This window comes from Crocuta crocuta, unplaced genomic scaffold (genome assembly GCF_008692635.1).
Source record: "Crocuta crocuta isolate KB4526 unplaced genomic scaffold, BGI_CrCroc_1.0 scaffold5, whole genome shotgun sequence".
Classification (NCBI taxonomy): Eukaryota; Metazoa; Chordata; class Mammalia; order Carnivora; family Hyaenidae; genus Crocuta; species Crocuta crocuta.
Genome location: NW_027530500.1, coordinates 4,370,277 through 4,393,567, shown reverse-complemented (window position 1 = coordinate 4,393,567; position 23,291 = coordinate 4,370,277). Strand labels below are relative to the sequence as shown.

The window sequence follows — 23,291 nt, the reverse complement described above, 5'->3', positions numbered from 1 at the left end:
GTTTATTATTTTACCAACATGGGTAGGAAGAAACTGGGAACCAAAAAATTAAGTTCAAGTGACCAACATGGTGTTTAACATCAGGTCTTTCCTTAGAATTCCTAAGTTCATGATCTTTATCCTGGAACTTGCTGCCATCCATACTCATATTGTCAATTGTTTAAGTAATTCCAAAGTAAAACTCTACTCTAGATGAAAGATCTATAGACATATGCTCAATAGGCTGTTAAGGTAAATAGCTAATTAGTATTTAAAGTTAGTTCTTCCCAAAACACTTTATTTGGTGGCCCCGTTATTGATTCCTGGGTTGGATGGGACTGACACAAGGTGATGAGCCCATCGTCTTTAAGATGTCTCATATTTTAGCTAAGTTTGCCTGTATAATATTATAATATTATAAACAAAATAATCCATATCTATATATCAATACACACATACTTCCCAGTATTCATTAAGTATACATGGCATAAATGCATAGCACTGATTCCTTAGTAAGATGATCATCTAAGGACTACGGATACTAAGCAGCATGAGGTACTAATAAGAGTCTATCTTCTTCCAAAGGCTTTGCCCTCTTTTGTACAGCCTTTCCCATTCTGGTCACCCCTGTGCTAAACCCCGCATGGAAATCTCGGGGCTGCATTGGAACAGAGAGAATACCTTCAAGGTGTCCTGCTGCACCGTGAGACTTGCCATTTCTCCTTTCAGGAATCACAAGAGATGTATAGGCAAATTTTAAATAAATGAACAAACACCTGGATTTTCTACTTCATGCATTTCAAGCTGTCCATTCTCTACCACGTTTCATGAGGTGCCATGTGTCACAGTGATCACTCTATCTTTCAAGTCCACACCTGTTCATGGAGCAGTAGATACTACTGCTATTTTTAGATAGCACTAGATAGATAATACTGTTCTATTTTCTTTTTTTTTTTTTTTTGAGTAAAAGAAAGAGCAAGGTGGGAAGAGGGACAGAGAGAGAGAGAGAGAGAGAGAGAGCAAGGGAGGAAGTCGGACACAGAAACACAGAGAGAGAGAGAGAGAGAGAGAGAGAGAATACCAAGCATGTTCCATGCTCAGCATGGAGCCTGGTGCAGGGCTTGGTCTCATGATCATGAGATCATGACCTGAGCCAAAATCAAAAGCTGAAATCGTTTAACCATCTGAGCCATCCAGGCACTGCTATGTTCTATTTTTTAATGTAGGAAATCAGTGCTGTTTTAAATACTCTTGAAGAGATGCTAAGAATCGAGATTGGTATTGTCCAAACTCATCTGAATTACTAAGAAAATGGAGAATTGTATAAAGGTAAAGAATACTGCCTGGTCTGTTTCTTTGGAGAATTAGGGAGGAGCATTTTGATTTTTGCGTGAAACATTGGATAATCTAAAGAAAAAGCTGGTACCACTATAATTATTTTAAATGTGATCAAAATTTCAATATGATTTGTACTTTTCTGATGAGAGAATGTTGGGGAATGAGAATAGAGAAAAGAAAGAGGCCTAGGAGCGTTAGTCATTAAAGTGTGAAATCTGTTTTTTCTACTGTGGTGCTTCTCAAAATGTCAACTCCTTTCTGAAAGGTGAGTCTAGGACAAGAGCTTGAACACAAGATTTAGAATTCAGGGCTCCAGCTTACCTGCACTCTACATCGATGCAGAATGTGAGTCACTCTTTTTCTGTTAGACCTCCCTGTGCTGTTTTGCTAAAGGAGAGACTTGGTCTAGAACTAGTAAAGTCCCTTCTAATTCTTTATATGAATTTCTGAAGAAAACCAGAGGTCAGCCCTTTTCCTTAGTATGAAATCAACAACCCAGATTCTTCTTTTGAAAATAGAGTAAATGTCCTTGACTGGGGATATGAAAGGCCAAGTGTCCTGTCAGAGGTCATGTTTCTCAACTCCCAGAATTGTGATACATTTTGTGAAGTAGGAAAGTTGAACTCGACCTTTGTCATACAGTGATTTTTGTGAATGAGATGCTTGGATTTCCCAGAAAGTTCATACATGTGACTCTAAGTGATGTGTATAGAGTTAGGAGCCAAAGATCCCAATATGAGAACTTGTTTGTTTGGAAACATCCTGAAACCTAACTAGAATAGTGTGTGTGTGTGTGTGTGTGTGTGTGTGTGTGTGTGTGTGTGTTGTTTAGAGGGTGATAAGAATATACAGACTCATCAAACTGTGTTGATAGAGGACAGTTGTAGTTTCTACAGCTGTTATACATGGATAGAAAACAAGACAGAGACATGGCAAGGGTCTTTGAATAAAGGGCAGACTTTCTCTTAGTTGAAATTTTTTAAGGTTATTTATTTATTCTGAGGGAGAGAGGGAAAGAGAGAATCCCAAACAGGCTCTGCACTGTTAGTGTGGAGCCTGACATGGGGCTCAAACTCACCAACTGTGAGAACATGACCTGAGCCAAAATTAAGAGTCAGATGCTTAACTGACTGAGCCACCCAGGAGCCCCATAGTTGAGGGCTTTTATGTTTATGTCACTGTAGAAATTAGAACAAGGACCAGTAAGGCCAAAGGGTATAAGAGTACTTTTGCTTTTTGATTAGAGGAATAAGCTATCCAGAGCTTTCCTTGGTGTCATGAGAGGCAGCAAGCTCTGAGTGGAGTTTTTGGGATTACACAGTGAGTCTTAGCCATACTGAATGGAACCCGGGATACTGAAGTGGAAATCTGCAGACCTCAACCTAACAGCTGGGCACCACAGAATGATTACAGCCTGGGAAGATGAAAAGTAAAAAAGCATTACCCAGGTACAGAATAGAATTCTTGGACAAGAGGAGATACAACCAGCAAAGATCCACAAATCAACCAGGTGTTATGGGAAATTTTTCAGTTGAGGCAGAGAACATAATATGAAGAGGCCTCGTCAGATCACCTCATTTGATCCCTAGGTAAAAGCAATTGTTCAACCATTTTATAACTCTCATATTTCCATATAATGGCTTGAATAGGAAGAGTTCTAGAAAGAGCATTCCAAAAATACCAATTAAGCAACCCATTCTAATCGGCTATCCATTTTCCATACTTAATAGACTTTTGGGACTGAAGATACAGTGAAATTCTAGTGGCATAACCTGGATATTTCTTTGATCATTATTTAACATTGACGGTCTTTAAATTAAATAAGTCCTACAACCATGGTCAACACCATCCCACTTGCCTTTTAGAATACATATCAAATGATATTTTCTCAAGAAACCTTCCCAAAGCCGGCCAGATGCCCCATCACATAGTCTTCTAGCTTTTCTCTGATGTAGCATTTACCCTAAGGATGTACATGTGCATGTGTGTGTGTGTGTGTATGTGTGTGTGTGTGTGTGTGTGTTAGTGCATTATGGCTACTATAACAAAACACCATAGATCAGGTGACTTAGGAACTTATTTTCCCACAGTTCATGAGGCCTTATATCCTCTTCTTTTTTTTAAATGTTTTATTTTGAGAGAGATAGACAGTATGAGCAGGGGAAAGTCAGAGAGAGAGGGAGACACAGAATCTGAAGCAGGCTCCAGGCTCTGAGCTGTCAGCACAGAGTCCAACATGGGGCTTGAACCCAAAAGCCGCGAGAGCATGACCTGAGCCAAAGTCAGACGCTTAACTGACTGAGCCACCCAGGCACCCCATTATATCCTCTTCTTATAAGGATGTCCATCAGGGGCGCCTGGGTGGCTTAGTCAGTTAAGCATCCGACTTTCGCTTAGGTCATGATCTCGCGGTTCGTGGGTTCGAGCCCTGCGTCGGGCTCTGTGCTGACTGCCAGCTCAGAGCCTGGAGGCTGTTTCAGTCTGTGACTCCCTCTCTCTCTGACCCTCCCTGCTCACGCTGTCTCTCTCTCTCTCTCCTAGAAATAAATAAAAAAACATTAAAAAAAAAATAAGGATGTCCATCATACTGGATAAAGGCCTGCTCATATAACCTCATTTCACCTCAATTACCTCACTATAGGTCCTTATCTCCAAATACAGACACATTCTCAGGTACTAGAAGGAAAGACCTCAGCCTACGAATTTGGGGGAACGCCATTCAGCCCATAACAATGTATATAAATCACGTGTCTATTACTTGGTTATTCATTGTTCCTCTGACCCCTAGAACATAAAGATCCATGGGATCCAGGACACTGCCTTACTCATCACTATTTGCCCAAGGCCTAGTATAGCACCTGGCTTATCACAGGTTTTCAATAACTATGTGCCCAGCATATAAGCAACTGTCTACATTAATAAACCAGTAAAGTTGACCTCCAAAACAATATGAAAGGATATAATTTAACAGTGAAACAAGAGTTAATAGTAATTTTTTTAAAACAAACATTCATGTTACCACAGTTATATACTGCATAATGTGTCAGACCCGGGGATGAGCTACACTCAGGGGAAGTGCTAATTAGATAAAGGCCAGTGGAACTCCCAGAGGTGGCTAGATGGCTGGAGAGCTGCATCATGCAGGATCGAAGTGCTCACCCTGATTAATACTTGCGGCCAGATGGTTTTAGGCTACAACCCTGCAATTAACAGAGCTGCTCCCCAAATAGTGCCCTTCTTCATATAAGCCTTTTGTATCTAGCCACCATCTGCACAGCAAGTAAACATGATAACTTTGTGAACTTCATCCTCTGCTTCAATTAAGTTGTCATCAATGCCTCTGTATTTGAGCTAAGATAATGTTGATGAGAAAATCCCATTAGCGAGGGCAAATACATAAATAGCTACAGAGCTATGACTGTCACAACAAGACTTCTGCTGAGCACAGAGTTCAAGTTTCAGAAGACAGAAAAGTGATGAGGTGTTCCAAGTTACGGGCAACTGAGAAACGCCATTGCCTGAGCTTCAAGATAGGCTGCAAAGGTTGGGAATGTTTCCCAAAGCAGTGATCTCTGGGGCATCTGCAGGGTTTTCAAGTCTGAGCCATGACAGTGGGATCATTTTCTTCCTTAACTGACTCTCCCTCCTCACCACTCACTCAAAACAATAACTGAGGGAGTGAGACTATTATCATCACATCAGGTATTACAGTCTAATCGTCAAGCCTGATCTCACTTCCTTTGCTCTATCCTGGTTTCTGCTTTGATAATTCTATCATATAATTCACTTTGCCACCATGTAATTCAGGAAGGTTTTGAAGTGTCTACTCTCTGCTGGCACTATATGCTCCGACCTGAGGATGGGGACATTGGCCCCTGGGAGCTCATGGGCACAGTTGGAAGAGATGGTCTTGAGGTATTTGTAATGTAAGAAGACATATGCTCAGGATGGTGGGGGAGCATAGAAGGCAGGGACCTGGATGAGTGAGAAAGGAAAGGCTTTCTAGGGGCAAGGGCGAGAACGGCGTGTTTGGAAGGATGGGTAGAATTTGGCCACATGAAGAGGGAAGGGAAGGATGCTCCAATCCGGGAAGAGAAGTAGGAGATCTAGGAGTGTAAGTCTCCACCGGTGGCTCAGCATGACTGGGTCACCGAGGACAAAGAAGGACAGATGGAAAACAAAACAGCATTCTTGCAGAGATACCTGAGTTTGAGCTGTATCCTGAAGGTGACAGAGAAATGATCTGTCTCTGGAGTTGAACTTGGATTTTACCATGTAGGTCTTTGAGCTGCGCATTCAAGTCAATATCACAGAAACAAGGGCTTTGCCCTCAACCACAAGGATGCCACGTTTCCTGCCTAACTCTAGTGGATGGCAAACCCAGATGTTTTCCTCGAGTACCCTGACCGAGGAGGGTTTTCAGGATGCAGATCACCTTGACGTATGAGCTGGGCTTTCACAGCTAGGAAGGTTTCACCTGTGATTTATGGCCCAGGCACCAGGGAGAGCCCTGCTGCTGATACTTGGCAGTGGAGATTCAGCTGGTGAGATGCTCAGTCAATCAATGAGCATTTGGAGAGGACAGGACAAGGTGTGTTTCCCTGCCCTGTTGATGCCGAGGGGGATATCAAAATGGGACTCAGACTCTGACCCCCAGGAACTTGTAATCTCAATGGGGAAATGAGACTTGCAGTGATGCATTGTTAGTTAGTGGTTCAACGCAGTAAATACTATGAACTAAATGCATTGATCAGATAGCAGACATTATAGGGATTTAGAAGGCGAAATCGCTATATTAGTTTAGTGGAGGTAAACCTGCTGTGCTAATTTTTTGGTTTATTAACGTAGTGACTAAATCATTTGGCACTTGTCATGTGCTCTGCATTGTGCTTGGTGACTATGATAGAAAGTGAAAAAACAAAAAAGGATGCTTCCTTGTTCTTACAGTTGAGGAGAAAAAGCCCTAAGACAAGTACTGGGAATTGGGAGGTAGGGAGATGGGCTTGGTTATTGAGAGCTGGGAGTGGAGGCACCAGTTAGGTGAGTGGATTCACCTGGAGCAAAATAAATGCAGTAACCTAGCTATAGTAGGGAGTCTGTGTAGGCATATTAGGAAATGGGATTGAGATGACAGATGGAAATTTGATTGTCAAGCTAAGCAGTTTGAGATTCATTCTCTAGGCTCCGTGACCCACCAGAAGGACATGCTGTGGTCTGCTCCTTGGCTCAATCTAGTGGGCTGTCTGGCACCAGAAAGAAGTCGGAGGCTGGGGCAAGAGGGAGGCTATCATAACACCCCCAGCTGTTGTGATAAAAGATAGACTAATGGCTGGAGAAGGAAGTGAAAAAAAATGTGAATTCAATCTCCTGTGTAGGGAAGGGTTAATAAAATATGATAATCGATGGATAAAGGGTCTCCAAGAAAAACAGAACTCAGGATCTAAATTGTAGCATAATGGTACTAATAATTGTAATATGCTCTTTTACGATGTGATTGACATTTTCAGACTGCTTTATTCAATTATTTATGTATTCCCTACTTTGTTCTCACAAAAATTGAAACTACCCTTTGAACTATTAAGTAACGGTGGATATGACAGGATGTGGAAAAACCAGCTGAATTGGGTTTTCTGGAGAAGATAAAGCCTAGAAACATCCAAAGCAAGCCAGGTAATTTTGTCTCTATTTTACAGATGAGGAAGCAGGTTTAGAGAGATTAAGAAATCTGTCTAAATTCCTAGAAATTATAAGTGGCAGGGCTTTGAGCAAGGGGTAACGGGCGAATAGAGGCATCAAGGAAATCTGTGACAAGTTATTTCCAAGGTTGGAAATAGAGTCTTCAGGGATGCGGCTCTGGCCTGGGCTGAATCTCTGCATGTTGGCATGTTGCTGGATCGGCCTGGGACGGCCATGATGCTTCAAAGGTTCTGTGTTCAAACCATCAGGAGAGACAGTGAAATGAGATGATATCTAAATGCAAATATCTATTAGGTATTTGAGGACAGGAGAAATACAGAAAGAAAGGGTGGGGGATGAGAGAGAGCAGCAGGGCTCTGCAGGCTGAAATATTAGTTAACGTGTCATTCTCAAACACAGGAGATTCCTTACCCTTCCACCCCAGCCTCCATTCCGTCCAAACCCACCCAAGGGTCTTTTGTCAATATCTGGAGATGTTTGCGGTGCTGGGCGTACAGGGCGCTTTTACTGGCATTTGGTGAGTCAGTGGTGCTGAGAAATGTCCTACATAAGGAGCATAGTACAGACTCCCCTACCCCCAGCACAGAATTATCCAGTCCAAATCATCCAGGGCAGGTGGTGGGGAGCTCCACTTCCAGGACAGCCTTATTCCTCTGAAAAAGCAGTTTAGACCTTCCAGAATATTGCTCAACTGCTCCGAGGCTCATTTCCACCAGATGCGAACTAACCATTGCTGTTAAGTTCTCATTACAAAAAGTATAAAAATAAGTTTATTAAATGCTCTGTAATGTTACTTATCTGGAAAAATAAAATCTAAGTAACGGCAATTAACCAGCATCCCATGTCAGGTCTGAGTGGGCATTCTAAGAAACAGAAGTTGAGTTATATTTGAATTCTTAGAAGCTAGAAGATGCACCAAAAGCCAGTACACATGTTTGAACTCAGTATTGTCAAAATGGGAGTTTCCGTGTGAGAAGATGGGCTGGTGCGGCTCTTTGGAGACACTCTGGTGGTTCCTCCAAAGGCGAGCTATGGAGTTCATCTGTGACCCGGTAGTCATACTCCAGATGCACCCCTGTGAGATTGAAAGCTTAGGTCTACACAGAAATTTGCACACATGTTCACAGAAACTTTATTTATAACACCTGCCAAATGAAAACAACCCAGATGTCCATCAACTGCTGAATGGAAAAACAGAATGTGATGTAGCCATACAATACAGTATATAATTCAGCTATAAAGATATCCAGTTACAAGTTACAGCAAAGGATGGACCTTGAGAATGTGTTAGATAAAAGAAGCTAGTCACAAAAGGGAACCGGATGCATGATTTCATGGTTAGGAAATGCCCAGGGCGGAGAAATGCATTCAGACAGGAAGCAGAGTAGTCTGACTGGGGCTGGAGGTGAGAGGGCGAGGAGACTGGCAAGGCTCTGTTACAGCATTTCTCTCGTGGGTTATGAATGTTTTAAAATTAATTGTGGTGGTGTCTGGGTGGCCCAGTCGGTTAAGTGTCTGACTTCGGCTGGGTCATGATCTCGCGATTCGTGGGTTTAAGCCCCGCGTCGGGCTCTCTCCTGACAGCTAGCTCAGAGCCTGGAACCTGTTTCAGATTCTGTATCTCCCTCTCTCTCTGACCCTCCCCTGCTCACGCCACCTCTCTCTCTCTCAGAAATAAATAAAATATTTCTAAAAATTTTAAGAAATTAATTGTGATGGTTGCCTGAGTATACTAAAAAAATTGATTTGTGCATTTTATGTTTTTCATTTTTTAAATGTTTATTTAAACATTATTTAAACTTAAAAATGTTTATTTTTGAGAGGATAGGGGAAGTTGGAGGGGCAGAGAGAGAGGGAGAGAGGGAATCCCAAGCAGACTTGTCTAACTAGTCAGCGCAGAGCCCAATGCAGGGCTGTATCTCAGAAACGCTGACATTGTGACCTGAGCTAAAATCAGGAGTCAGACATTGAACCCACTGAGCCCTCTAGGCGCCCCTTGAATTGTGCATTTTAAATGAATGAATTGTATGGTGTGTGAATTTTATCTTAATCAAGCTGTTCCAAAAATATGAATAAAGAAAAGCAAAGTTGGGTTCAATGGCAGGAGATAGAATTTTGCAGAAGTAATCGGCCATCAGTTCCTGTGGCAGGGCCAGCAGGGGGGCTTCAGAGGGGTGGAGAGCAGGCGCTCCGGACGGACCACCCCTTCTATTCTGGCTCCAGCTCTAGGAGCCATGTGACCCTGGGCAGCCTCTCTGACTTTTCGTTTTAGTGTCTGTAGCCTGTGGACCATAAAACTGCACCTCCTGGACCATTGGGAGAGTTGGGAATTATACATTTAAAATGCCCAGCACATCACCAATATTCGGCACTGTCAGTATGCATTATTAGCTATGTTTACAATTGGCCTGTGTTTCAAAAGTTCATCTGCAAGTTCAGTTGCAATGATGGAAACGTGTCCTTTTTTTTTTCTTCATGGAGAGAAACTGCTCAGTCTTGAGCACGCCCAGAGCAGGCTTTTTAACCCCCTTTGTAAAGGAGCTTTTATACGAGTGGCTTTGGCTGAATTCTGAGATGTGGGAGCAAGGAGGGCCATCAGTGGAAAGGAATGAAAACATTTCTTATTCTTTCTCAACATAAATAGTTTATTGGTCTTAAAATATAATCATAAAGGTTGGACATTTTGTTTTTAGAAACTTTGAAAAAAAAAGGGGGGGGCACCTGGGTGGCTCAGTCGGTTAAGCATCCAACTTCGGCTCAGGTCATGATCTCAACGTTCGTGAGTTCAAGCCCCGCATCGGGCTCTGTGCTGGCAGGCTCAGAGCCTGGAGGCTGTTTCAGATTCAGTATCTCCCTCTTTCTCTGCCCCTCCCCCACTCATGTTCTGTCTCTGTCTGTTTCAAAAATAAATAAAACATTAAAAATTTTAAAAAAGAAACTTTGAAAATTCCAGTACTCTCTATAAGAAACAACAACAACAACAACAACAACACTAACCATTCCATGTCATTCCAGTATTTTCTCTTTGGAGTAATGTTTAACAACATGCAAGTGATAACCACATATACTATTTAGCCTGAATCTTTCATTTATCTGAATGTCACTTGCATTCCTGCACATTATAATGTTTAATGACTACATTATATTCCAGATTACTAACTATACCATATTTGATTTAACTAAGCTGCTGCTGTTGGAAATATTGGGAGTTGTGAATTTTTGCTCTTAGAAATGATGGCCTCATGAACTCTCTTCACCTTAAATCTTGGCTGTAGCTCCTGTACTATTTAAGGGTTGATTCTTCAGAAAAAAACGGGATTGAGATATACTGTTTTTAGGACCTTTTTTTTTTTTTTTTGATGCCCTTTGGTATTTTGCCTTCCAGAAAGAATGTACAAACTTATATTGCCACCAACACCATGAAATCGCCTGTGTCCCTCTCTCTACACTCACTGTGCCTATGGGTTTGTATTCGTTGCCTGTCCGGGAGATGGCAAGTATTATGTGACATCACTTTGAAGGTCAGGAAGTTTCTGTTTGTCATCAGCCACCAGTCTTTCCAGAGCCCACATCCCACATTTTAAGCCTGGGCTCCTAAATCCTATGAATTTTTAGGGGCTGCCCTAAAGTAACCCTAAATTCCCTGTTCAGCCTCCAGGGGCTTTTCCCCATCACAGTGTTCCTGTTCTTGAAGGTAGTGCTTTCCCATTCTCCCCCATTGAAAACTTTTCTTTTTTCGGAACCTTTCATCTCAGGGAGGTTTCGGGAGGAAAGCCCTCTCATAGAACCTGTTTTCCCAAATTTGTGAATAATTAACAAACTGCACTTAAACCTGTACCTTTAAAAAATAATTCTTAGAAATGAAACCTTGAAGAACTTCCAGGGGTGTTATTTGGTTATAAAAATATATATTATATATATAGTCATTAATAGAATGAAGTGGGAAGGAAGGCCCAAGCGGAAAGCAGATTTTTAGAAGGGAAGATGTCACTTCACTTGCCTTGGAATCTGTTCTCAACTCTGCTCTCTCAAACCAGCCTTGTTTTTCTAGGCGCCCTTTCTTCTTCCTCTTCTGATGCCTCAAATGCTGTCGTTTCCTACCCCAGGCAGCACAACTGACCCCCTTGGTATCTTTAAACTTCCAAGGCCTGGGGCCACCCTGAAGCCTGCCTTCATTAACCCGGTGTGGGGCCCAGGGACCTGGCTTTTCAGAANAGAGTGACATGGACAGTGATGTGGGAACGGCAGGGGACCAGACCGGGCAGCAGACCACAAAGGCCAGTGCTCTGGCCCAGCCACTCCCATGGGTCAGACCTCTGGTCTCAGGCCAGTTGCATCTGTAAAAAGACTGGATGGTGTACTTTGGATTGGGCTGGACACTCCGCAAGGCCTCTGTTCTCTTCCTTACTAGAGCCCCTATGCTTAGCAGGGTGCTGGGCCCTTCGAGGCTATTTACATCTTCCAAGTTGGATTAGTTACTGACTCCTCTTCCAGCACAAGCAGTCTATAGTCTGTCTGCAGATGCAGTCTCCTGTGTTATGCAAATATATTTAAATCAGTATGCAAATGAGAATAGAAAGAAGTAAAGACCTACAGCTGGCTATGCCCCCCCAGTGCCCCTGCCAGAAGTCAAATGTTCATCACCAGGAAACACCTGCCAGAGCCTCTACCTCATTAGCAGAGTCCCCGTGGTTAGGACCCAAACTCTGGCTTTTGGGAGGAAGCAAGGCCACCAGGTTGAGCAGCCCCCCGGGTTCACCCCAAGCAGATGTTCAGGGCTGCAGTGAGGACTGCCAGGAGGCGGGCTGAAAATGCGGGGGGGAGGGGCTGTCCCTCGCATCTGGCCTGTTGTGAGCAGATGGGGCCCAGCTGCCCCGGTGCAGTGCAGCTGGGCTCCCAGCCTGGTGCTGTGCTGGGGCACCAGTTCTTCAGTGCTGTGCTGAGCACCCCCGCAGGGCTCTGCTCTGATCGGCAGCACTTGCTTCCCAGCTGGTTTCTTAGGGACTGTGCCAGCGAGGCTCCACCAAGTCTGATCTGCTTCACCTCCAGAAATAGCTCTCCCTCCATCCCTTGCTCTCCATTGCCACTGTTGCTCCTTTGGCTGAGACCCTGATCATCCTGTCCCCCTGGGCCCATGCAAGCAGTGGGCCCCATCCGTTCTGCTTCCTGCCTTGACTCCTCCTAGCTGTCATCTGCCACCTTGTCTTTGGATGGTATACCTCCAGTTAGGTCATTCCCATGCTAAAGGCCCTTCATGGACTACCATTGTTCTAAAGCTGTGATTTCCTTTCCTGGCAGCACGTTAGAATCACCCAGCGAGCTGTTAAAAAATGCAGCTGCAACTCAGTTGGTTGAGTGTCCAACTCATGATTTCAGCTCAGATCATGATCTCACGGTTCATGAGATCAAGCCCCATGTTGGGCTCTGTGATGTCAGCACACAGCCTGCTTGGGATTCTCTCTCTTGCTCTCTCTCTCTCTGTGCTCCTCTCCCAACCCCCACTCTCTCTGTGTCTCAAAATAAATAAATAAACATTTTTTTAAAAAATGCAGATGCCTCAGGTCCTATCCCCAAGGGTTTTGATGGAATTAGCTTGAATAAAGCACTTTCCAGAATCATCTATGCAAGAAAACTGTGGAAACCCATTCCTTAGTTTGGTCTGCCAGGTCCCTAGGTGATTGGATCCTTTCTTGCTGGCCTTTCTGTTGTTCTCTCTCATTTTTCATTGCAGACCTTTGCTTTTTTGTGCAGGCTCTTTGAGTCCTGGACTTTTTCTCTACTCAGAGAGCTCTTTGCATTTTCCAGAACTTCCCTAAACTGTCATCATCTCTGCTGTGAAGCCCTTTGGGGATCCTCCTATGCCATTAGTTAGGCTTGCTTTCTTCTCTCTTCCATATTACTGCTCTACCCAAAATCGCATGTGTTGTTCTTCGCTTGTTTCTTTGCCCCACTACCCTGAACTTAAAGGACAGTATTCTTTTTTAAAAAAAATGTTTATTTATTTTTGAGAGAGAGAGAGCATGTGCAAGCAGGGGAGGGGCAGAGAGAGAGGGAGACAGAGGATCTGAAACAGGCTCCGCGCTGTCAGCAGAGGGCCTGATGCAGGGCTTGAACTCACCAACCATGAGATCATAACCTGAGCTACAGTTGGAGGCTTCACTGACTGAGCCACCCAGGCATCCCACAGAGGACAGTATTGTAATCTGGATTGCGTGCCTCTTCCGTTTAATGATAGCCTGTAGACGCCATGTGGTGTTATGCTCCATACTTCCACATGCCAGGGACCATTTCGTAGTTGCTCTTCTGTCCATTTGTTTTAGTTCGCATCGTCGTCTTCTTGTGACGTGTCACAGACTGGTGTGCATGCGCTGCTGTATTAACTGCTGTATTATTGTCACAATAGCCTAGAAATCATTTCCCCACTTTGCAGGGGAGAAAATTGAGGCAAGAAGAGGCGATAGGCAACTCAGCAGGACACAATAAACGTCCATTGAGTGAAGACGCGTCAACTGTGTGCTTTTGTCACAGACGCATCTTTGTTACCTGACTGGTGAATAAGACTGTGTTTCCTGACAGAGTCTTAATAGCTGATAAACTCTTTAGAGAGAGGTGGTTCCAATCTTCATGACTATTTCCCAGTACAGTTTTCTCCGTAAGGTAGCCCCTCAAAGACATCTGAGGCAAAAAAACAAGAGAAGAATTAACTTTAAAAAAAATTTATCATTATCACTTAGAGAGAGAGAATGAGGGGGCAAATGGGGGAGGGGGAGAGAGAACCTTAAGCAGGCTCCACCCTCAGCACAGAGCCGAACACAGGGCTCGATCCCATGACCCTGGGATCATGACCTGAGCTGAAATTGAGAGCTGGACATTCAACCTACTGAGCCACCAGGGGCCCCTGAGAAGAGTTACCTTTTAATAAACATTCAGGATGCCTACAACTGTCCTGCTTGATCTCAATGGATCCTTTTAACAAGGACACAGAGTAGGAATTATGATCTTTGCAGATGATGAAGCCAGACTTCAGGGAAGGTAGTAACAGCCTATGTCACCAAATTAGTTAAGGAAGAAAGTTGGAGTTGAACTAGTGTGTTACTTCTTTCCAACAGGAGACTGTCTTTGCTTGGCACATCATTAGAATATGACTTTCCTCATCTACTTTGGCCTTTAAAAATAGTTTATTCAAGTTTATTTACTTATTTTGAGGGATGGAGAGTACGCAAGCAGGGGAGGGGCAGAGAGAGAGGGAGAGAGAGGATTCCAAGTAGGCTCTGTGCTGGCAGAGGCTCAAATTCATGATACCTGAGATCATGACCAGAGCTGAAACCAAAAGTCAGACACTGAACCCAGTGAGCCCCAGGGGCCCCTAAACATAGTTCATTTCTTCCCAAAAGTAAAATATAAGGCATTTGTGGGAAAATGTGAGAAAACAAATAGCCTATAATCCTACCACCTGGAGATAAAAATCACCATGGGCATTTTTTTAAGTTTATGGATTTTGTGTGAGAGAGAGAGAGAGAGAGAGAGAGAAGAGGAAGGGGAAGGGCAGAGAGAGAGAGAGAGAAGGAGAGAGACAATTCCAAGCAGGCTCTGTGCTGGTCACAGGGCTCGAACTCACAAACCATGAGATCCTGAACCAGGCAGAAATCAAGTGTTGGATGCTTAGCCAACTGAGCCACCCAGGCGCCCCACTGTGAAATTTCAGAGTTTTCTCTTTCAGCCTTTTACTTTGCATGTATATGAAGAGGTCCATTCATTTGGCCTCATCTTTAGTTGTAATACACAGACAAATTTGTATGTTGCCCTTTGGTTTTGAAACCAAATGTATCAGACATTGTTCAGCCACTTTGGAAAAAAAAAAGAATAGACAGGAGGTGGTAAACAGAGGAGGGAAGGTGAGGGGGGCTACTGGGGTTTGCTTTAAGCTACAGGAGACCCGGGGAGGCTTCTGAGAACACACGCAGGGTGCAGGGCCCAGCAGGTGAGGAGGGTGAGCCCTGCTCGCTGCAGACCTCCACAGTCCGTCACCCTACGCTTGCCTTTCCTGTTTCTCTTGCAGGCAGCAACTTGAATGATGGCTTGTGGCATTCAGTTAACATCAATGCCAGAAGGGACCGCATCACCCTTACTCTGGATAACGATGCAGCGTCTCCGGCCCAGGACACCACTCGCGTGCAGATTTATTCTGGAAATAGCTACTACTTTGGAGGTAAATTCCCCGGCTTTTGAAAATAAAGGAGGGAAGGAGAAAGCAATGGGCAATTATTTTGCCCTAATGATTTTTTTTTGTCAATTAGACCAATCACACACACACACACACACACAGGTACCCAGTCCAAAGCACAAAATAATGAGAAGCAAGCTCTCTGACAGCTGAGCAGATATAAACTAGGTCAGAACAGAGAGGAGAAAAATGAAAAAAAGAAAAGAGAAGAAAAAAACTTTAGCTGTAAGTGCTGGCGTTACATAACTTGTCCAGAGGAGATTTCTGTAGCCATGCCAAGCTCGGTGATCACATGGGGGAAGCAGAAAGTCAGCTGAAAACTGGGAGAATGTGTACCAACAGTCAGAAGTACCTGTGAAAGGAAGAATCCAGATGGGAAGGCAGAGAAGGCATAGCCAGGACATTCAATGGTGTAGGCTCTTCCTCTGCTGCTTTGCTGTCTGAGTCTCCTGTCTGTTCATTCCTTCCCGGTGCCCCTGGAGGCCATGCCCCTGGAGTGGGGCTCTACAAATGGAAAGATCTAGAAGTTCTGTGAACTTGTAGCCCACACGGGGCAGGCAGTACAGATCCAGGTCTCCCCATTTCCAGGTGAATCCTAGGAACTATTCCCATCCTGGAAAGGATGAAAAATACAGAAGGAATTCCCTGCCTTTTTAAAGATGCATGTGTATTTTTATTTAGTTTTTTTCTAAGTTATGTCTTTCATTAACATTATTAGTATCTAATGTTTCAGTCATTTGTTTATATTATAGACCCAGTTTGTAGAGAATCATGTCCATCCATAGCTGTCTGACCTTGAGGAAGACACTGACGGTCCCTGAACTTCCTTATCTAGGACATGGAGAACCAAAGCCATCTAGTTGGAGAAATTCAGTAAGGTCAGGGTTACGTGCTTCCAACATGCAAGGAATGGGCAGACAGGCTTCAACTTTTGTAAATATGGGCATGGGCTGGACTGGATGCTAATTCGTTGTCCATTATGAAACTGAAGGGAAGCATTTGGGCAAAATTATAAAGTGCAGTCTCTCAAATAGAAGTTTCCAATCACTTCTCTCACATCACTGACATGTGGTTAAGCTTTGAAAGACAAAAGGGCCTTCACCTAGATGCATTACACATAACAGGGTGTCCTGGAAGGGAAGCAATGGAGAGCAGTATTGTGGTTTGATCTGTTAAGGCCCCATCCAGACCCTCTGTCCTTCACTCTAAGTCTCCACGTAGGCAGGGACAACAGATTCCTTGAGAAAGAGAGCTCTTCCATTTGCTCTAAATTTCATGTCTTACCTCTTACCTTCATGCAGTAGCTTTGTGAGGTAGACGATGTTAGCCCCATTTCACAGACAGTAAGACTGGTGTTTGCTGAAATGAAAGAACGTGTGTAAGCATTAGAACCAGGACCCACCCCCAGGTCTGTGTTCTCCGCAGCCCACTAGGTTGGCACAGCAAAGGGATGCTAGCAAATGTAGCATGAAGGCTGCAGAAGAAGGGTCTGGGGGACCCTACGATAGATTTCACAGACCGCATAATTTTTGCATTGTGTGCAGTATTTCATCAACAGAGAGAGGAAAGCATTCTCATATTTGTTTCTGAGGAAAACAATGTTCAGTGATCATGCATCCAAAAAGCCTCAAAAGCAAAACGTCTGGCTTCCCCTAGTACAGGGGACACTGGGTGTAGGAGGCCAAGATTTACCTGTGATTCGAACGGTATTTAAGCAAGCACCCCACACATAGCCTGTAAACTTAAGGGAGGTGAAAAATGAGTTTGAGTAATAATAGTCAACTTACATAAATTCTCTCTACTGCTTCAATTAGAATTTGGAGGAATCTCTTTTCATTTTATAGTGTGCCTGTGAGCTGTTAAGCAGCTGCTGGGCAACAACCCAGCAGTGACTGTCTATTAGAAATGGCTGAAATAATTCCCAATTATTTATGGGTTATCGCCATGTTTTCAAGCTTGCATACCCATATGCTCTGAACCTATTAAAACCATCGGGATGGAGTTTATACTCACATACCTACGTTGCTCTGTGCCTGCCTTCATGAGAAGTAGGTATGTGTTGGTTACAGGCTATACTAAATCAGTGTAATGCAATTTGTTTTTTAAGGAAGACCCTTTAAAAAGGTATGGTGTTAACCTTTCAGTGTGCTATTACAGCCCTATAACTGTATGCACTTAAACTCATAGTTCCTTTGGCATCTGGATTTGCTTTGCACACCGCTTCAAAATTCCACTTCCGTTCCTGTGTGTATCTTTCTCAGGAACTAAGCCTGTTAATGCTAACAATTAACCAGACAATTACTCTGCCACCATCCGTACCCAAAGCATAATGTCCTTTGGAAGTGTGATTCGCAATGGAATTGTGCATTTAGAGCATGTTTCGACACAGAACCAAAATTCCCAAGCAGTTATAATACGTTGCCTCTTGGGATGAGTGAAATACACCACCCAACTGGATGGTGGATAGCTTACCAATAGGTGAAAAGAAATAGGAATGAGATCAACGTATCGGTGTTCCCATTAAAGCTTTTTGTTTTCTGCTCTATACAGCGATTGAGTATGCCCCATTCAGTACCAATTCTGTCCCTTCGTTGAGATTGCTAGGATTTACAACAAAAAAGTGTGCACTGCTGTGAATGCAAAAGCCCCCAAAATAATTAGACCTCCGGGTCCTCCATCAGTAGGTCGCCAGAGCAATGACTGATCATTTCAGTATTCTTCTTCATTTTTTCTCTCTGTCCCACAGGGTGTCCCGGCAATCTCACCGATTCCCAATGTTTAAATCCCATTAAGGCTTTCCAAGGCTGCATGAGGCTCATCTTTATTGATAACCAGCCCAAGGACCTCATTTCAGTTCAGCAAGGTTCCCTGGGGAATTTTAGTGATTTACACATTGATCTGTGTAGCATCAAAGACAGGTAATTATTGTCTCTTCTCCTCTGTTCCCTACCCCCTTCCCATTCTCGCTGTTCTAAATATGAGTTTCTTTAAGCAAAATTCTAATCCACTGACATTAGCCACATTAGACATAATTGAGTCGCCTAATGGAAAATATTTCTGAAAGGATTTCAGGCCCAGAGAAAAATGGTTTAAATTAGTTGCGTCTCTCTTCGTGTTGACTTGCAGTAAATGGGATATGCAAATTAAATCAAAATACAAATTTGTGACAGGATTAAAATTTTATGCATAAACAACGTTTGATTACTTTGAAGTTAAGAGTAAAGCAAAAATGAGGGAGGGAGGACTTCTGTCTTAAACCATCTTATTCTTTAGAGCAGAGAGTCCCCTTTCTAACAGGGGCAGAGGAGCATCAGGCACTCGGTCTAGAACAGAGGTCCATGCAGTCCGATGGCGTGGCCACTCCTGGGGCGGCTGACCTGTGGTGTTGTCACCCCCAAGCCACTGCATCTTTGGCGCAGAAAAGACCAGGCCCCAGATAGGGAGAATCAGCACTTAATACTCCGCAGCCCACAGACCTGGCACAAATTCAATTGCTTTCTTTATCTCTTGTGGGCTCCCACTCCTCTTATATTTAAACTTTCTAGATTCAAAGACACACTTTGGAAAATGAAAGAGGACCAGTTCTGAATCTTCAGCCAGGCTTAGCGTGCTCTCCATGTTTTAGCTCTAGCACTTACCTCCTTCCTTCTTGCAGTTATAGTCATCCTCGCCAAGATATCATTTATTAATTGGGTGAATAATAGTTGTTAAGTGCTTGCCTATGTGTTGGTGAGGCAAGGTCTCTGCTCACATCTGTCAGGGAATAAATTAGCCATTACGATAAAGCACAATAAATGCCCAAGTAGTGCACCCTTATTTGTGGGAACTATGGCAGCTGCAGCTCAGCCTAGCCTTGGGGAGAATGAGGTCAAGTGCTCAGCTAGATCTTTTTTTTTTAATGTTTATTTATTTTTAAGAGAAAGAGGGTGAGCAGGGGAGGGATGGGGGTGCGGCGCGGACAGGCTCTGCGCTGATAGCAATGAGCCTGACGTGAATCTCAAACTCAGGAACCATGAGATCATGACCCAAGCTGAAGTCTGCCACTCAACGGACTGAGCCACCCACAGGCCACGGTGCTGTGCTAACTTTTCAAGGACGAGCAGATGTGACTGGAGAGTGGTGAGGGGTGCTGGTATAGGATTCTCTGGACATAGCATGGGACATGGCAGAGAAATAGGAGAGATCATGGCCTGCGAATATTTCATCAGTCCTAAGTGCCTATTTACCATTGTAAAATCTCTAATATGAGGGCTCAATTTTATAATCAGTGGCCCATAATCGTTCAATTGGCAACGATTCTTTCTTAGTGGCACATAAAATAAGGGTATGTGTTACAATGAATGGTGTCTTAGAGTCAATAAAATATAGCTCAGTGGCCATGAAAGGTCACTGTGGTGGAGTACATGGTGTGCATATGGCTAGAGATTGGGGCCATTAGGAATTTGTGGGCCTGTGGAACGTGGCCCCATGTGCTAGGTGACAATCAGGAAGCAAGGTATCAGATTTGCTTCCTAGAAAGAGCACCCAGGAAAAAGTGAGGTGGATAGATTGACAGAGAACCAGCATGGAGCTGGGAAGGTAACTGCCCCCGTCCATGGGAGCAGTGATGACAAGTAGCAGGTGCCTCTCCGGAGCAGCACAGCCATCAGCTCTGCAGGCTGTCACCTCCTCGGATGCTCGGAATGACCCATATAATCCAATGGAGGTTGATGTGCATGTTTGTCTGTTAATACCGATACACATTGGATCCTCAACAAATCACACGGACTTCCTGGCTCTTCTGATTCATTTTTTTTCCCTATTTGACCAGCTGGAAAAGTGGGTAATAAAATGTGTGCTTCATTAGAATGTACGTGTTTAGGGACCTCTGAATAAAAGCTGCTACATTGAATGGTTGCATCCCTACAGTCTTTATTAAGGATGAGAGGAAAGTGTCCAACTTCATCTGCCAGCACAGCCCCTTGCAAAGCGTAGTTCAACAGAGGGAACATTTATCAATGGGGATCGCTTATGATACCTTAATTTCTAATCAAGGATGCTTTCATTATTTTCGATTACATGAAAGTCATTGCCATCTATACTGCATCATTACTTTTGTGTAATTGTAGTCTGTATAATTGTATTACACACAATTGTGTTTTGGTTAATTGTATAATAAGGGATTGTGTTTAGTTTAGTGAGTAAATGGTACGTTTTTCTTGATTTAACAGACATTGCCTCTTAACAGGAGGGGATACTGTGGTAGAAGGCTCTGCTTGATTAATTATTTTTTGAGCTTATATTTAAAATTCATTGGAGAGGGGCAGACGTTCAAAAGCAGGTAGGTTCTGAGTTTTGTGTTTTATTTCTAGTATGTGGACTAACTGAACTGGATTTAAAGGCAAGTGCAAAGTTTTTGTCTAGAAGGAACTTGACACTTGGAAGTGGGCTGGGGTGTGGTGGAAGAGGTGGAGGTGGAGAAGTTTGGCTATGTTTTGTTTTGTCGTTTTTGTTTTTTTTCTGGCTGTGTTTATTATTATTATTATTATTATAAGTTTATTTATTTTGAGAGAGAGGGTGTGAGAGGGGCATAGAAAGAGAGAGAGAGAATCCCAAGCAGGCTCCACACTCTCAGTGCAGAGCCCACTGTAGGGTTTGAACCCACAAACAGTGAGATCATGACCTGAGCTGAAATCAAGAGTCTGATGCTTAACACACTGAGCTGCTCAGGTGCCTCTGGCTGTGTTTTTTATTAACTATGCACTTGTCTGGAAAGTCCAAGGACAACAGCCTTTGATCTGGCCTAAGAGTCTCTTCTTTCCCTGGCCAAATCCTCTGCCCCTCCCTCATAGGCTTTAGAGACCCAGGCCTCTTCCTGGCCTCTCAGTGGTTGCCTCCCCAACCCCTTCCTGGTCCCCCTCTTCTCCCTCTAAGCTAGCCAGCCTGACCAGCCAGAAGGATTCAGCCCTTTCAGTGTCCCTTATGGTTCTCAGTGCCAGTCACTCTGGGAAAACCAAGATGGCATTCACAGAAGAGGTGCCAACTTTCCAGAACTGGAAGTGCTTCCTCTAGGGGGGATCCTTTAAAGGTGTTGCCTTTGAGATGGTGTCTCTGCTGCCCAGCCTGAGCAAATTCACAAACCACCCCTGAGACCAAACCTTAGGTAAGAGCTGGGAGGGTCCATTCTCATGGATTAAGAAACCTAAAATAACAATTTTCATTTCAACCATTTAAATGATGGGCAAATTACCACGTCTTCTGGCCTTGCTGGAAAAAAAGAAGACTGAGCAGTTGGCCTGGCCCCTAGTTCTGGCAGCAAAGCCTGCTGGCTTTGGGAGGCTCCCTCTATATAATTGTCCAGGGATGGGTTGGGGAAAGGAGGTAGAGCACCCATGTAGGAATCACATTTGGGACAAGAATGGAATATCCCAGCAAACCGCATGCATAGTCTTTCTAATCCTCAGGAATAGGACTTGCATCCACTATCCTCCTCTGTGGGCTGAATCTTCAGCCTCATATTTTCCACACCCCAGATCAACGTTCATTATGATCTTCACTTACCTCTTGCAACCTTCTTGGACTTCAAGTAGCCAAGGCATGACATTTTAAACCACATAGAGCAAAGTCGCCCTCCATAAATGCTTCGTTCCGTGAACAACTGAATCATGCCCTCCAATGCTCAGCCTCTTAGATAGGCATTGAATGAATGTATATACTTGGGTAGGATAAGATGTGGGAAGAGCTGTGGAAGCCCTGGGAGTACAAGGGCATCAATATCCCTATTTTTCAGAGACGGTAGACTAAGACCTAGAGACATATGTCAGTTTTTCCATGATTGCAGGATTGAAGTTGTCATTCAGAGTTGAACACTGCCAGTGTTCTCTCCCTTACTTCCCCCTAGCAGACGCTGGCCTGGAAATGGAAGTCGTGGTGTGTCTTTGGCTTCTAAATAGGTAACCCTATCTTCTGTGCAACCATGGGAAGCTTTTCAGGGATATTCAACATGTTAATTTCCATTAGCTCCCTAATGAGATTCCATTTAGAAGGGGTCATTCAGAGTGGTGTGCAGCAGCAGGTGGGGGCTGAGTCTAGTAGGTCCTGGTGGTCCAGGTCAAAAAGTACCTCTTCCCAGGACTTTTGTCAGAAGAGCTACCAAATCCATTCGAGGAGCCAAGTCCAGTCCTGCTGAGTCCAAAGTCCAGGGCAGAAGAAACCAATCACCAAATATTGTCTAAGAATTTGAATAGGAGACGGGATCCAAGGTGTGACGCCAAACTTGGAGGAGCAAACAGGGACACTGTCTGAGGTGGGGCCAGTGGATGTCACACAGCAGGGAATTCATTAATCTCAGTGCAGGTGGCAGCAGCTTTGAGAGGTGATAGAGTGTGTTTAATTCCCAGTCACTACTTATCAGCTTGAGATACGATACACATCATTTAAACTTGTAGTGTCTGTTTCCACTTTTGCAAAATCAAGACCCTAAAATTCACCTTTGCATTGAGAGTTAAGTGAGACAGTGTGTGAAATCAGGCACTCAATTGCATGTCTAGTGAATTGAAGGTAGTATGTAAATAGTCACCATGTTAATTCCCCTAGCCAATGTTTGCTAGCTCTCTAGAATTCATGGAGAGAAGAGAAGGCTCTGGCCTCCCTCTGAAGTTCTTCTAGCCCACCATGGCCAAGTGATAGGGTGGATCCCCATAGATCTACCTCATATGTGGCCTCAAGTTCCTCTGCTCAGTGACTTGGGCTTTGAACTTTGATTCCAGTTGTTCAGAGGAACTGTCCCTCTGGGCCACAAACTACCACCCATTAGGAAAGTGTCCATCGATTTGAGTGCAAAAGCTACAGTCTTTCAGTTCTACTAAAACTTGATTCTCAGGGCCTGGATAGGGTAAGGACAGCTTTTGGTTGGTATGCCTTGGGCACAGAATTTAAGGCAGTTCTTATTTCTTAGTTCATGCTACTGTAGACCCTGAATTTACATGAACCTCGAGGCTAGTGCCTTGTCAACTTGTGTAGGCAAATATTAACATGATCACATCAGAATCACCAGGAGGGGTTGTTAAAACCC

At 43.8% G+C, this 23,291-nt stretch overlaps 1 protein-coding gene across 2 annotated transcripts in view; it reads left to right on the top strand.

Annotated features, from left to right (window-relative positions):
* Positions 1-23,291, top strand: part of CNTNAP5 (contactin associated protein family member 5) — an 801,668-nt gene that overhangs the window by 434,796 nt on the left and 343,581 nt on the right. For both annotated transcript variants that reach the window (XM_077766729.1, XM_077766728.1), the window contains exons 9-10: positions 15,074-15,223; positions 17,985-18,156. In XM_077766729.1, the coding sequence (XP_077622855.1) occupies positions 15,074-15,223; positions 17,985-18,156 (322 nt within the window). The remainder of the gene's footprint in view (positions 1-15,073; positions 15,224-17,984; positions 18,157-23,291) is intronic.